Here is a 15189-nt window from a genome sequence, read left to right as displayed (position 1 = left end):
CACTGCATATTTCTAGTATTTAATATTCAGTGCCGTAAATAGGGCGGTGCCACCGGTGCCCAGGCACAAGGCGTAGACTCTGGGGGGGCGCAAAAATGGCCAAACCAGGCAGGAGTATTATTTTTTCGGTTTGCTCCAGATAAAAGTTCTCGCTGCACCTAGAGCACGATTCCAACTGTAAAATAGACCCATACATTGCTTTGGGTAATATAATATCTAAAAAAGCAAGGGCGCAGTAAATTGTAGAAGCTCGCACAGGGCGCAAAAAAGACTGTTTACGGCACTGTTAATATTATCTATCTATTTACTCAAGTATCTAGTGGGCTGCGGTCACGGGCACGCTGGCCGATGGGGTGTACTAAGGGGGCGGAGGCGTACGCGTGAGACCTAACTATACACATAATATTTACTATTCATTAAAACTTAACTTACCTATTGGGCCAATAAGAGATGTCTTCAATGGTATGATGCGCATACGGGGCGTACGCGTGTTGATAGTACGGGGAGTGCTGCGCCGGAGTCTCGTACTGCAGCGGGTATAAGGGGGCGGGGGCGGTCGCGGGCACGGTCGCCGGCGGGGTGTACTCTATGGGGGCGGGGGCGTACGCGTGGGGGGGCGTGCGGTAGGGGGCGGGGGAGGAAGTGGGCTGCGGTGAGCTGTTGCCCTGGCTCCAGTAGCCGCTGCTGCCCGCCCACGTGTAGCTCCCGTTGGTGTTGGTGACCACGGTCGACCGCTCGCTGCTGCTGTATGTTGCTGGAAAAAGGAGTTGCGTAATTATTATTACCTTACACCAATATTGACGACTACAAAAGTATGGCGATAGTTGGACAGAAAAGCTAAAAGTTAAAACTACAATTGGAATATATTATTAAGGTGAGCTGCAAATTAATTACTTCATATTGAGATGAGTCGGGACTTTCCTAATGATAGTAAACTAAGACAAAGGGTGTAGGCTGATCAAAACTGAGTATAGTCAGGTTGCATTCGAAACGTTCGACTAATATAAAAAAATCGGCCAAGTGCGAGTCGGACTCGCGCACGAAAAATTCCGTACCGATAGAGAACAAAAATAGGCTAAAATAAATTATGTTTTTTGTATGGGAATTTAAGGGATTGATATAGAGCGAAAAAGGCCGAAAAAATCACGTTTGTTGTATGGGAGTCCCCCTTAAATACTAATTTTATTTTTAGTATTTGTTGTTATAGCGGCACAATCTGTAAAAATTTCAGAGCTATAGCGGTTCTTGAGATACAGCCTGGAGACAGACAGACGGACAGACAACGAAGTCTTAGTAATAGGGTCCTGTTTTTACCCTGTTGGGTACGGATTACGGAACCCTAATAAAATGAGTGGATTTGTCACAGATTGCAGACTCTATGTTACTTTTGATGCTCTGTGTTAATATAATTTCTAAAGCTTAGGCCAAACCTACGCGACCACGCGACTGCGAAGCGGGACTGTCAATACAAAACACACATTTGAAAACTTGTCAAATGTGTGTTTTGTATTGACGCTCCCGCTTCGCAGTCGCGTGGTCGCGTAGGTTTGAACAAAGCATTATTTATTCTATATCTGTTTAAAAGGGCCCATTCACGGCAGGACTGCACGGCAGGACTGCAAGGCAGTCCTGCATGGCAGTCCTGAATGGGCCTCACTCATTGGTTCACACTCGGTGTTGCCGGCGGAAATGTCGCAGCCGACTGGTTTAAATAGCCGTTCAATCAAACAGGTAGCCCTTTGACTGAACAACGCCATTCAATCACACGGCTATAAGTCGTTTAGCCGACTTGTTGACTACAACGTTCAACACTACAGCTAGACGACGCTTAGCCAACTGGTTTGTTTTTGTTTCGGCGGGGGGCTGCGCCCCCCGAGCCCCCCTTTCGTTTGACGGCGCGGCGGTCGCCGGCTGCTGCCGCAGCACGCTCGCTGCGCTCGCTCGGCTCCCTCTGTGTTGTGGTCTAAGTTCTAACCTAACCCAACCGACTTTTGGACTTTCTGGATTGTGTTTGTTTTTGTTTTGACGGGGGGCTGTGCCCCCCGAACCCCCCTTTCGGGGGAGGCTGCGTCCATCCATTTCATAATCCCGTAATTTCTCCTCGAATATTTGTTGTAATCTCTTTAATAACACTTGTAACTTTTATTAACTACTTCTTTCCGAAAAACAACTACAAACACAAACAAACACCTGCTAGTTGACGCCATATTGTAAATAAAACGCACCTAGCGCCGCAGCGGTGCGCGCTGAACTACTTCAATTAGACGGCGGCTTTTGAATCAGCTGTAGTGTTGAACGTTTTGAGCGACTAAAATATTCAATATAAAAGCTAGACGTGTGATTGAATGGCGTTGTTTAGTCAAAGGGCTAGCTGTTTGATTGAACGGCTATTTAAACCAGTCGGCTGTGACAGAAACACCGAGTGTGAACCAATCAGTGAGACCCATTCACTGCAGGACTGCCGTGCAGTCCTGCCGTGAATGGACCCTTTTACACTGCTTGACAATCGGTCCGATAAAAAAATATATGCTTTTCGACCTTATTAGGTACTCAGCAATAATGTTCAAACTGATAAAACTGCACTTACAGGGAGGAGAGAGAGTTCTCGGTCGTGACGGCGACCGCGGCGGATAGGGCGCCGGCCGCCGCGACGAGTTGCTGCTGCCGTATAGCGACTGTGACGTCACGAACCAACCACCGACTGAAAAAATGTCGACTAATTTTAAAAAATGTAATTGTGCTGACTAAAAAAATAGACAATGTACACAAACATGTGAATAGACTCTACATTCAAGTTCTGAGTATGAAAATTCAAATAATAATTGAAAGCTTAGATTTTAGTCGTATTATTAAATTACTTCAAGGGACTTCCTACAAAGTTTGGGAAATTTCGAACATTGTAGGTTTTTATAAACACTAACAAACTCGGCGTATTAACACTACATTCTAACGCGTAAGCAGAGATTACTAAATAGGTACTACGTAACCGTAAGGTATACCAGCAACCAAATTAAAAGCACGTTTCCTATGTTCTACTGTTTCCACATTTGGAGGAAAACATAGACTGCTGTCTTCACAAAATTCAAATATCCGAAAAATCATGTGGATTGTGGGTACTCACATTGTGGATACTGATGTGGCGAAGAACTCTGCTGGGGGTAATGTGTTCCAACGAAATCTCTCTGGTAGTACCCCTCTGGTCTCTCTTTGGCGTCGAGGAAAGCTTTCGCGAACGGGTTGTATTTGATCTTCAGTGACGTCACTTCCTCGTTCTGATACGCTGTGACTGCTATGAACTGAGTTTCGGGGAAAGGATAGGTCATGATCCTGCGCAGGTCCGTCCCGACTTTGACTAAGTGTACTCGTGGCTCGTACTTGTGGAGGGAGTTTAACATTATCTGTAAATCAAGAATGTGTGTATTAATATTAAGATCTTTTATGGTAATAAACAAAAGTAGTTTAATTAAATCGTGGATGAATTACACAATTTAATTGATCCATTAAATCTATATATATAAAACTCAAAGGTGACTGACTGACATGGTGATCTATCAACGTACAGCCCAAACCACTGGACCGATCGGGCTAAAATTTAGCATGCAGGTAGATGTTATAACGAAGGCATTAGCTAAGAAAGGATTTTGATAAATTCCAACTCCAAGGGGTTAAAATAGGGGATGAAACATTGTATATAATAATACTTCTTAACGCGAGCGAAGCCGCGGACAAAAGCTCGTTAAGTATATAACAATTGCGTCTTTGATTTTCTTTAAAAAATCCGCAATTACTTAGTTGCCAACCTGTAAGAATCGTTCAATGCTACATTTTTCTTTTCTTAAGTATTAATTATGCAGAATAATATCAAAACAGAAATCGACTGCCCTACAAGAAGCGTGCTAAACACAGACATAGATTAAGATCTATGTCTGTGGTGCTAAACGAAGACGTATTAAAAATCTTAGGTCAAAATCACAAAACATTATCGCCATATGCTCACAATGCTCAAGTCAAAAAACAAAACTATAAAAAAGAGATAAAATATATTTACTTAATCCAGGAGTTAGCACGTTAAATATAATCTACATAAACAGGATAAGCAAACATAGCGTGAAGACAATAATAATTATTACAAATGATAGTGCGTACCGCTAAACAGTGGGTAAAGCTACAGATTTCACACTCAGCCGCCAACATATGGATCTAGATATCAGCTGTTTGCTCTCATACATCAGCGTGAGAACGGCAAGGAAGTAGCCGAACTGTAGCATATAACACCTTCGTCCAACATTTCATTATCAAAAATTAGTGCGTTGTCAGTTCTCGGCTGCTAATTATGCTCTATTTTAAATAATGAGATGAACACAAAGAGAAAATTCGAGAACTTAAGTCAATGTTGCCTTTCTGTAAACATGGCGCGGGAATACGTGTGTGTAAATAGTCGAACAGTTATTGACTACAATGTTCGGATAGTACATAATATTTTGATCGTCAGTGGGACGGTGAAGGCAGAATTACTGGTTGGTTCAAGTGCAAGTTTGCCTACAAAAATATTATATCTGCCTTAGTTTAGGTTTCTTTACGAGTATATCACATATTATGGGTCAAAATTTTCTATTTTATTTAAAACTTGAACATCACAACAATTTTGAAATTTGAATACTACTCACCTCTACATTAAATTCATCCTTTTTTAAAATACGCTTAAAAAGGGATAATGTAATTACCTACTAATCACATGAAACTTAACAATACGAGTAGTAGGTAATTGTTATGAAAGTTACCTGGCCATTTCCATTGGTTTTATTCGTAAGTTTGACTTTAGCGAAGGATATGGGCTCCTTCATCCAATGCGCTCCGAAGTTGGGGCTCTCGGGATGTATGTAGATGGCGTTTGAGGGAGGCACCTCAGCCTTCCCGCCAGGAACCTGTTGATTGAGTATTTAAAGTAATATTATAAGAATATTAGAAGTATCCGAAAGTGACCCGGCCTATTTAATAATGAAAACATTATTAAAGAAGCCGTGTCACTTAGTTACGAGCCATCAAACTTGTGTAGGAAATTATCTACGAAAAGTTAGACGCCATCAAAAAGTGTTAGCATGTGATAGCCTTTTGCTATAGGCCCAATAGTATAGCCACTGTCAAAAAAATATTTTAAACATTTTTTAGATTTAAATAGTTCAACAACTCTACATTTTTAGAACTCTACTATTGAAAACGATAAAAATACCTACGTAGGCAGCTGTATTAGAAAAAAATGTCTGAATAGATTAATTAAGTACTTAATTTATTTAATATTATTAATTACAGTATTTATATAATATATAACATGACTAGCTGTCCCGGCAAACGTTGTCTTGCCATAAAATGATTTTCCCTGTTTTTCTGCCTTTCTCTTGAAGTTTTTTCTGAATATTTTTTTCTATAGACCTCACGGAGCCCGATACCTTTCCAACGAATGCAAAACCGTGGAAATCGGTGCGTGCATTCTGAGTTATACCGTCAGGAAGGAAAACCCAACTTATTTTTATATATGTATTAAGTTAAGACATAGCTTTGAAACTCTTTAAATAAAAATATTATAATAAATAAAAACCTTATATTATGTAATTAATACCTTATTACAACTAAAGCTATACAAGGTGTAACAAAACGTGATAATACTTTAGAGTGTGTAATAATATATGTTGCTTGTAATGTTATAGAGTTCACTGTGTAAGTTGCAGCGCTGAAAGACCAATTTTTTGTGACTTGTATCAGCAAGCGCCCGCGCGTCATAAATGCTTCCGTACAAAGATGAAATAAAAGTTATTCTTCTAGCGCTAGTATTTTCACAGCGAACTCTATAATAGGGGACCCTTACACACCCTAAAGTATTATCATTTATCACTTAGTTTTGTTACACCCCGTATACTAACTTTAAACTTATACACCCAAAAACTATACTACCATCTAACCTTTAGGTTGGGTTGCACCAACTAACTTTAACTATAACTTTAACTACAATGCAAAATGTCAAATCTTTGGTTAAAGTTAAAAATAGACACCATCAAGACGCCATATTTTACCATAACCAGAGAGCTCGACAAGGTTTTAAATGCACGTGGCGAAAAAAGGAACAAACGCTGTCATCATACAAAAACGCCATTTTTGACAGTTCGCCTTTACCAGCAGCGTCCCCGCCCACGTTCATTTATAACCTTGTTGGACCAGCTGTCATCTGTCATTTTCTCCGGTCAAAGTTAAAGTCAAATTTAGCCTTAACTATAACCATAACTTTAACCTTAACTTTAACTTTAACCAAGCCTCTGGTGAAACCCAACCTTAATAATTTAGGCCAAAAGCACACGCTCGTAAACTCACCCATTCGCCGTTAACGTACTTCCAGCGGTGTGTGTCCACCTGCACGAACTCCAGCAGTACTGTATACATGGCCGTCGGGTCCAGCCCACTAGCAGTTACCTTAACAACGGGAAACATCCGTCTGGAAACAAAAGATAAAATGAGGATTTATGGACCATCAATTCGTATGAGCCTTGACTCGCAAGCGTTAAAAAGTTGAAGCTCCGTACAGATAAATTATTTATTAATAGGCGAGGAGTTTCATACTTCGTTCGAACTAAAATGTATGTAGAATAAAATAATAAAATGTTTATATTTCGATGGATTTCGTACAGTATCAGAGTCAGTATCTGTATCAGTAACTAATGAAATGTTCCTATCGAATTGCACTTGTAGGTATTAATGTTGAAAATTATAATCACGTAGGTATATATTATTATCGGTAATAACAGCGATTGTTTTAACATCAGAGCATTAATAGCATGCATTAGACACAGTAGCCATATCTAATAATATCATATTTAATGGAACTAGGTTTTTTTTTATGAAATAAGGGGGCAAAGGAGCAAACGGGTCACCTGATGGAAAGCAACTTCCTTCGCCCATGGACACTCGCAGCATCAGAAGAGCTGCAGGTGCGTTGCCGGCCTTTTAAGAGGGAATAGGGTAATAGGGGAGGGTAGGGATGGGAAGGGAATAGGGGAGGGGATTGGGCTTCCGGTAAACTCACTCACTCGGCGAAACACAGCGCAAGCGCTGTTTCACGCCGGTTTTCTTTGAGAACGTGGTATTTCTCCGGTCGAGCCAGCCCATTCGTGCCGAAGCATGGCTCTCCCACGTATATGTATGTCGGTATATCTGTGTATATGTATGTAAACTGATCTCGATGAAATTTGGTATGGAGGCATTTTGAGCACCGGCAAAAATACTTATATTTTACATCAGCAAAAGAAAAAATACTTATATCTTATATATTATATTTTTCTATTATATTTTTCCGCGTTTCAGTTACTTATCGCAAGATAAACGAAGTTTCAGGCGGCCATTACCAAAAAGATGAGCGCTTGCATTTTTATGTAAAACCGTTTGTTTCTCCAATTCATGAAATATAGGAACAATGATGGCCAGTTAAAAGTGTAGCAGTTTCAAGGGTGACGGCTCGAGCGGTGCCATTTAGATGGCCTACGTTAATGAGCAAGACCTACAGCGCTAATCACTGAAACCGGCCGCCCGCTCTGTTAGCATCATACACAACTCTAAAACAAAACAACATGATTATAAGTATAGTCACCTAACTCCATAGCGAAGTTTATGTCCCACATAAATATACACGTACTGCAATTATGGGTTGGCTATAAAATATATTGTAAAGCATATTGTACGATTATACTTTACTCATTTGCTTCAATGTTGTATTCTGTCTGTACAGTTTGCCAGAAAATTCTTAATGATTGTAAAATAGGTGCGTTTTCAGTATCTTACTAATTTTTTTGTTATACATTGCATGTCACAAAAATTTAAGATGGTTTGGAAAATTATCCAATCGGCAAGCATAAAATAATAATTGCTCAATTCTTGTTATGATTTTATTGTGCGTGTGGTTATATCAAAAGTCAACGCGGACAGCAGTTTTTATCTAAATTATCTAAAATGTTTGTTACACAGTAATTAAGATGTACCTTTTTATGCGGATGTATTCCACTCATTTGTTTCTCTTTTTGTGAAAGCATGACCTACCTTTAATTATTATTATTTGAGAAAGGCTTTTGCTCGCGTCTTACGAGATCTTTATTTCCACAACACCCCAATACAACAAAATATTCAATTAAAATTCCTTATATTTTGGTGGTGAAAACCGCATGAAAATGAAAATAGACATTGTCTAGTAAATAAACAGATGGATATACATTATACATACCCGGAGTAATAAGTAATAAGTAAAGATATAATATATATCATATGAGGAAAGGATGGAAAAATATTACAAAATTTTGCTACATGGTTTCTTTGAAGCATTGAAAATCAGAATTCAATTATTGAAGCAAGTAATAACTAGTTACATATTATACGATAATAAACCTACGAGTTATAAAATTTATTGAGCATTTATAATACGCAGGTATTGGTAAAGAATATTAGAACGGAATTATTATACAACCTTGTTAGAATTATATTGACCTACGTCCTATTCATTTAAGCTCGACAAAATAAAGTTCCAAGGATCAATGCAGTTATAGTGGGCCGATGTAATATTATGTATTTAATATCTGTTGCCCGCGACTTCGTCCGCGTCAACATAGTATAATAACAAAGATGGATAGTCCGCTAAAAAATATGAAAAAAGTAAAATATAACCTCCTCCTTTTTGGAAGTCGGTTAAAAAGTAGCCTAAGTTACACCTTACTACATCAGCTATCTACCAAAAAAAGTCCCGGGAAAACTGCACATTGATGGAATTTGGTATGGGATACTTTGAGTCTCGGGAAAGGACAAGAAATACTAATTTTGTCCCGGAAAATGTACGGTTCCCGCACAATAAACTCTTATGATTCTCGCCTAAACTATTTAATTTATTTTGATGAAATTTGGCATGGAGATTGGAGATACTAATTTGAATCTGGGACAAGGAATGTTTTTTATCCTGGAAAAACGTGCGGTTCCCACACAGTATACTTTTCTGATTTGCGCGTAAACGACTCAATCGATGTACGGGAACAACTATAAACTGGAGTTCACGCGGACGAAGTCGCGGGCAACAGCTAGCACTTTATACCTAGGAAACATCACATAGCCTGAGATTCGAAGTGTGAGAATTAGTCTCCTCGATTAAAAAGTACTCTCTGATCTCTCGGTCGACGAACCCGATTTTTTTTGGTGTTGTAACTATATATCCACGTTAATAATTGTAAGAAGTTTAGCAAGTTAATAATTAAATACACAATACATAAATAAATAAATAAAAATTGTTTTATTTCTGAATAAATATTTTGAAACAAATGTTCTCAGAAAGTCTACACGGTGCCTACCACCGGTTCGGGAACTAACCCGGCGAGAAGAACCGACCCTTTACCAAAAAAGTAGAAAATAACAATAATAGCTTGAGCTAATAATTTAATATCAGTAAATACATTCATTTAAAGTAAGCAAAAAATACTTGTCTAAATTTCCTATACTCATGGGGGCCTCTTAATTCTAGTTTAGCTTTTCAAAAATAGTGTATAATATCATCTTTGTGTATATATAATATTATATATCCTATAAATCACCTAGCTTAGCATAGCCTACTAAAATGCGAAACAGAAACGATATAAAAATGTTGATGATAAAATGACAAAAGAGAATGTTTTTAAATGTATGGAGTTTGGTCCAAATTTCCACCACTAGCGAGACCTATATAGTATAAATGTAAGTAGTAATGTAACAATAAGTCAATATGGATCTCGTTGGTGGTGGAAATTTGGACCACTTTAATCATTCTTCTTTCTTTTGTCAATCTGTCTCTTCACCTACTAACCATGGTCGCCATGATTTACTATTGGGTATGAGATTTGGTTACATAAACTCACCGTCCATTCTTAGTGACAATCATCTCATTGGTCAGAGTCTGGAATCTGACCCACAGCTCTCTATCGTCCAGCGCCACGTTGACTTCTCTTTCCCGGCCCGCGCGCGATCCCCCGCCGCCGACCGTTGGTTCCACCGCGCTTAGGATATGCGATGCCGCCATTTTTACTAAAAAAAAATTAGTAAAGAATAGAAAATTCTTTATTTGTACAATAAAAAATTAAACTACCATTTATATAAAAGAAATTGAAGAATCCGTACAAAGAGGCGGTCTTACCACTAAAAGTTTCTGCCAGACAACCGTATACAAAGATTTATGAGATGGGAAAAAAATGTGAGCTCCGGTTGGGAGCAATAATTATGCCGCATAGACATGCGGCACCGATTTCATCTCGTCTGTGTGACGAGATGAAATTGGTAATTCCAGTTGGGAGAATTGACACAGACACGCTAAGCTGATAGTACCTGGCACTTGCATCTTATCGTCGGAAGTATAGTCTGGCATAAAAAAAAAGTGGCAACATCGTAGTAACATCCCTTTTTTAACCGATTTCCAAAAAACGAGGAGGTTATATGTTCGGCTGTGGATATATTTTTTCTGAGATTGATTTGAAAGGGATGAAACTACGATGTTACCACTTTTTAATTTCTTCACTTTTATGCCAGACTAAGTTTTTTTTGGTTGTAACTTGTAGGGCTTTTTCCATACTTGACTAAACTATTGCTTGTGAGAGTCGACACTGTTACTAGCTAGTACCTACTATTACTATTGTACTTATACGGCGGTGCAGAGTCAGAGAGCGACGCGGCTCTATCTTGTGTGTAGTAATTACCTTTTCACGCTAAAAATGATGAACTGATTTTGATGAGTTCGGATACATTCTAAGTTCCGGAAAAATCATAACATAGGACAGTTTCTAACATGGAAAATCGTTGATAGTCTCGATGAAAATAATTTTTGAGACATAACTAGTACATGACTACGTATTTAAATTTCAAATATTTACTTTACCTACGGCTCTTTGATTTTTTTATCGCATTTTGATTCTGTATTTAGAAATTTAGAGTTCGAGACAACTTTTAAAGCTGAGTCATGACATATCGAGTTTTAAAAAGCCTTATCATTATACAGCCTCATCTGTCAATAAACCGATGGCTTTCACGATGCATCCATCAATAATAAGTACTAGTAAAATTTTATACTCGACATTATACTTGTTTCAATTCGAAATAAAATTTTCATATAAGCTTTTGAAACGAGTTCGAAACCCTCCAATTTTTAATGACTAATAAAAATTTTATTTCATTTTTCTTTAAATTATAAACAAATAAACTCTATTATGTCTTAGATTGTTCCTGATTTGACAGTCATATTATTACTATACATAAAACTTATTTGAAATTTTGAAGAAACAGTCACGATTATATTTTTTTTTGACAATTCAATCACCATTAAAAACGTTTTTTAAAGTTTTTACCTACTTAGGCTTTACAAAATCTTCAACCTTATTAACAAAGCTAAAGCTGATTTATAAAGATTAGAAAAAGTACTAACTACGGGGAAAAAGATTAATAGTGAAAATAGTCTGTGCTTACAATAATAATTATGTACTCTACTACTACCACAGTCTATGGAACTTATCTTTATCTTTATTACGCTGTGCTACTACTCTTACTCTTCTCGTCGGTTTAATTCCAGAACCGGTGGTAGGCCTCATGTAGACGTTCTAAAAGTGTTAACTTTGTTAACCTATTTAGAAATATATATTTTCATTTCATTACTGTCTATGTAGTATGTAAGTACTATCTACCTATCTAACTAATATAATTATAAATGCAAAGTGTGTCTGGCTGTCTGTTATCTCTTTACGCCCATACCGCTGGACCGATTTTGCGAAAATTTAGTATGGATTTTTTTTATGTAATAAGGGGCAAACTAGCAAACGGGTCACCTAATGGAAAGCAACTACTGCCGCCCATGGACAGATCAGAAGAGCTGCAAGTGCGTTGCCGGCCTTTTAAGAGGGAATACGCTCTCTTCTTGAAGGTTTGCAGGTCGTATAGGTCCGGAAATACTGCTGGTGACAATTTGTTCTAAAGTTTTACAGTGCGCGGTAGAAAGTTGCGCGAAAAACGCACGGTGGAAGACTGCCACTCATCAAGGTGATGAGGATGGTAAATTTTTGCGTGGGGCAATGGCGAAAATAATAATAATAATAAGAAACATTTATTCAACATGTAAACACATTACACCACATTACAATAAAGATTACGCAAGGGAAAAAAATAAGTAAGTAAATTAAATAAAAAATCAAACAGAACATAGCAAAACAAAAGAATATAATAATAAGAATATAATATTATGCACTACGCGAACCCCAGCTGCAACATGACGTCACGTCATAGGCCATAGCTCAAAACAAAACAGCTGGCTGCTGGAAAAGGTGGTTGCAGGAGGATACATGATTCCGAACCATTCCTCAGAGCACTCCCCGTGATCGTGAGCCGTCCAGGCTGTTTAAAACACTATGGCAGTCAACAATTCGAGCGGCCCTTCGTTGGATATGATCCAGAGGGAGCAGTTTTTTTGGCGTCCCTGCCCAGAGATGAGAACAATAATCCATATATGGCCGAACCTGCGCCTTGTAATAGTTGTAGGCGTTGGTTCGGACTGAAATACTGTCTCGCTCTGGATATACTTTAAGTCCCGAGAAAAAACATGGGATACTTTTTATCCCGGAAAAATGTAGGTTAATTTTAACATTTGTAAATAATAATATTATTTACCATATTATCTAGAACTTAAAGTAACTAAGGGCCTGTTTCACCACATCCCGATAAGTGACGAATAGGCTATCCACCACTTAGCTTGACAGTTGAAGTATGGAGAATCTGTCAAAAAAGTTGTGAATAGCCTATTCGGCACTTTATCAGAAAGTGATGAAACAGGCCCTAAGTCTTGTGACGTATTTTCTCTACAGTAAATGAAAGTCAAACAAAATAAACCACTTTTTAACTTGATGCACCACTCACGATTCGTTAAAAGTTTAAAGTATTTCTTAACATGAGCTTAACTGCCTACTCTGCTACTTATAGTTCATCGTTCTACGAATGAAAAAATTTAAAAATATTTATAAATTAACTTATGGTAACAGTTACTCTTATGCTAAATACTCACATACGGTTTTATTCGATAGTTTTACTCCAAATCGAGCAAAAACCACAGTGTGGACCGCAAAACTTACAGCTCGAAGGCTCACATCGACCCAGCTCGAAGGCTCGCATCGAGCCGTCTCGATGGAATTAAATAAATCGATTTTCCTTCGATTTGGAGTAAAACTATCGAGCAATGCTGAATGTGTGGACGAAAGCCCGAGCCGTGGGTTTTACTCTACGTGATTGCTCGATCGAGCAAAACCGTATGTGAGCACTTAGCATTGAGTTTATTTTGAGAATTCCTACCATGCAATAATGGTGAAAAATTCTAATCTGTGCTTTTACCGCTTGTAGGTAACTAGATGACGCCGGCAACTCCGTTGGACCAAAATTCGTTTTAAATCGCGCGGGAACCTAAATTTTCCAAATTTCAGCAAAATCGGTTCAGCCGTTTGGGCGTGAAGAGGTAACAGACAGACAGATAGACAGACACACTTTCGCATTTATAATATTAGTATGCATTTTCGCGACGAATAACAAATAATTAACTCAGATTGTAGTGTCGTTAAGTCATATATTGGTGAAGGTGATGAACAATAGTGTAATACTCGTAAATAGAGGTACTATCTACATAGGTTTTATGTTGGCGTTAGCATTTGCCACAATATCGCAAAAAGGGGAAAATATTAGCTTTAGGTTTATAGGTATGTGTTTTTTTTTAAGTTTAGAATTTATTTCATCGTAAAGCTGTAACGCTATAAGAACGAACTTGACGAACACAATATCGTTTTAAAACTAAGGCAAATTGTGCTTACAAATATGCATCTACTTTCAAAAATATTAAGAACAGATATATTTTTTTGGAAATTGACTTATTTTAAATAACAGTAAACAATAGTTAGTATATTAGCTATAAATAATATCTTCCAGCATTTATATTCAACTTCATTGTTAATATATCTAGTGATACGGGAAGGTTCCGGAATGTTACAACATTTAAACTTTACACAACAAGAAAGCCAGCACGCGGTACTAGGTATAAAGCCAAGTAATTACAGCACTAGCCAACTCCACTGTAGCGTCATTATTCATCGTTTTACGACTGCATGAGGTATAAATATTAAACTCGAGTCGTATAGAGGAATTGCGAACATTTTCTTTTTAATGGTCGACTTAAACACGGCGTTCGGGCCGGGCCCGTTCTATCTAACTCTGTAACGAAACCACTCCGAGTACACAAATGAGGCATAAACGTTTACTGTGTTTTAATTAAATGTAATGGAGTTTCATCGACCGTACCTTCAATATAAACTCGTTTGGAGCCCTAATGCGCCAGGAATGTCGCTCAATCGTTCGTTTTACTGATACTATAAAATATCAAAGATAACAACTGAAGGCTGTAGAGGATCAGCGTTTACGACGCGCTTTGTGCGGTGACGCGGAGACGCACAGAGGCGCAATTGTCCGCACCTAGGGCAGGCGAGAGGTGCTAATTGTCGATGCAAGAACCGAAATCGGATCCATTGAAACAATATGGCCGGTGTTGTCTCTTCCAATTGTAAAGTTTGCGGACGGAGCGCGTAACGAAGGCCGAGGAGCTATGCAAATGCCGAATCCGAGTATTTTTAATGGTCTTGCGTCATCAACGTTTCAAACTTGAAATTTTATTATCACTTGGCATGTATACAACCGCAGCCTTGATATGTTAATCAAACAATAGACTAAAACCAAACAACGCAATTCGTGATCAATAAGGTGTAACCTACGAATGTCACAATAAATTACAAATATTGTTTGCCGTCGTGCTTGTTGCCTAAGTAGGAGTATATAATACATACAGGTATCTAGTATCTACATTCTACTATAAGGTACGTGAAAACTATAATATTTTGTATTAACTGAAAACCCAAAATACTCTACTTCCAAAAATATATAAAAGTGTATTTTACAATGCTTTGTAGTCATTCGAATCCTAAGGAAAAGCGTCCGGGTGAAATTCAAATTCATAATTTAATAATATTTATTATTCAGTTTTTAGGGTTCCGTACCCAAAGGGTAAAGACGGGACCCTATTACTGAGACTTCGATGTCTAGCTGTCCGTCTGTCTGTCTATCTCCAGGCTATAA

At 38.1% G+C, this 15189-nt stretch overlaps 1 protein-coding gene across 1 annotated transcript in view; it reads right to left on the bottom strand.

Annotated features, from left to right (window-relative positions):
* Positions 1–15189, bottom strand: part of LOC121731072 (T-related protein) — a 29867-nt gene that overhangs the window by 1344 nt on the left and 13334 nt on the right. Inside the window, exons 2-7 of the mRNA XM_042120402.1 lie at positions 9909–10074; positions 6364–6484; positions 4782–4925; positions 3122–3398; positions 2588–2701; positions 433–754 (exon numbers count right to left, since the gene is read on the bottom strand). Of these exons, the coding sequence (XP_041976336.1) occupies positions 433–754; positions 2588–2701; positions 3122–3398; positions 4782–4925; positions 6364–6484; positions 9909–10069 (1139 nt within the window). The 5' untranslated portion in view covers positions 10070–10074. The remainder of the gene's footprint in view (positions 1–432; positions 755–2587; positions 2702–3121; positions 3399–4781; positions 4926–6363; positions 6485–9908; positions 10075–15189) is intronic.

This window comes from Aricia agestis, chromosome 10 (genome assembly GCF_905147365.1).
Source record: "Aricia agestis chromosome 10, ilAriAges1.1, whole genome shotgun sequence".
NCBI classification, from domain to species: domain Eukaryota; kingdom Metazoa; phylum Arthropoda; class Insecta; order Lepidoptera; family Lycaenidae; genus Aricia; species Aricia agestis.
Note: the sequence above shows the minus strand (reverse complement) of the source record. Positions and strands in the feature narration are given on the sequence as shown.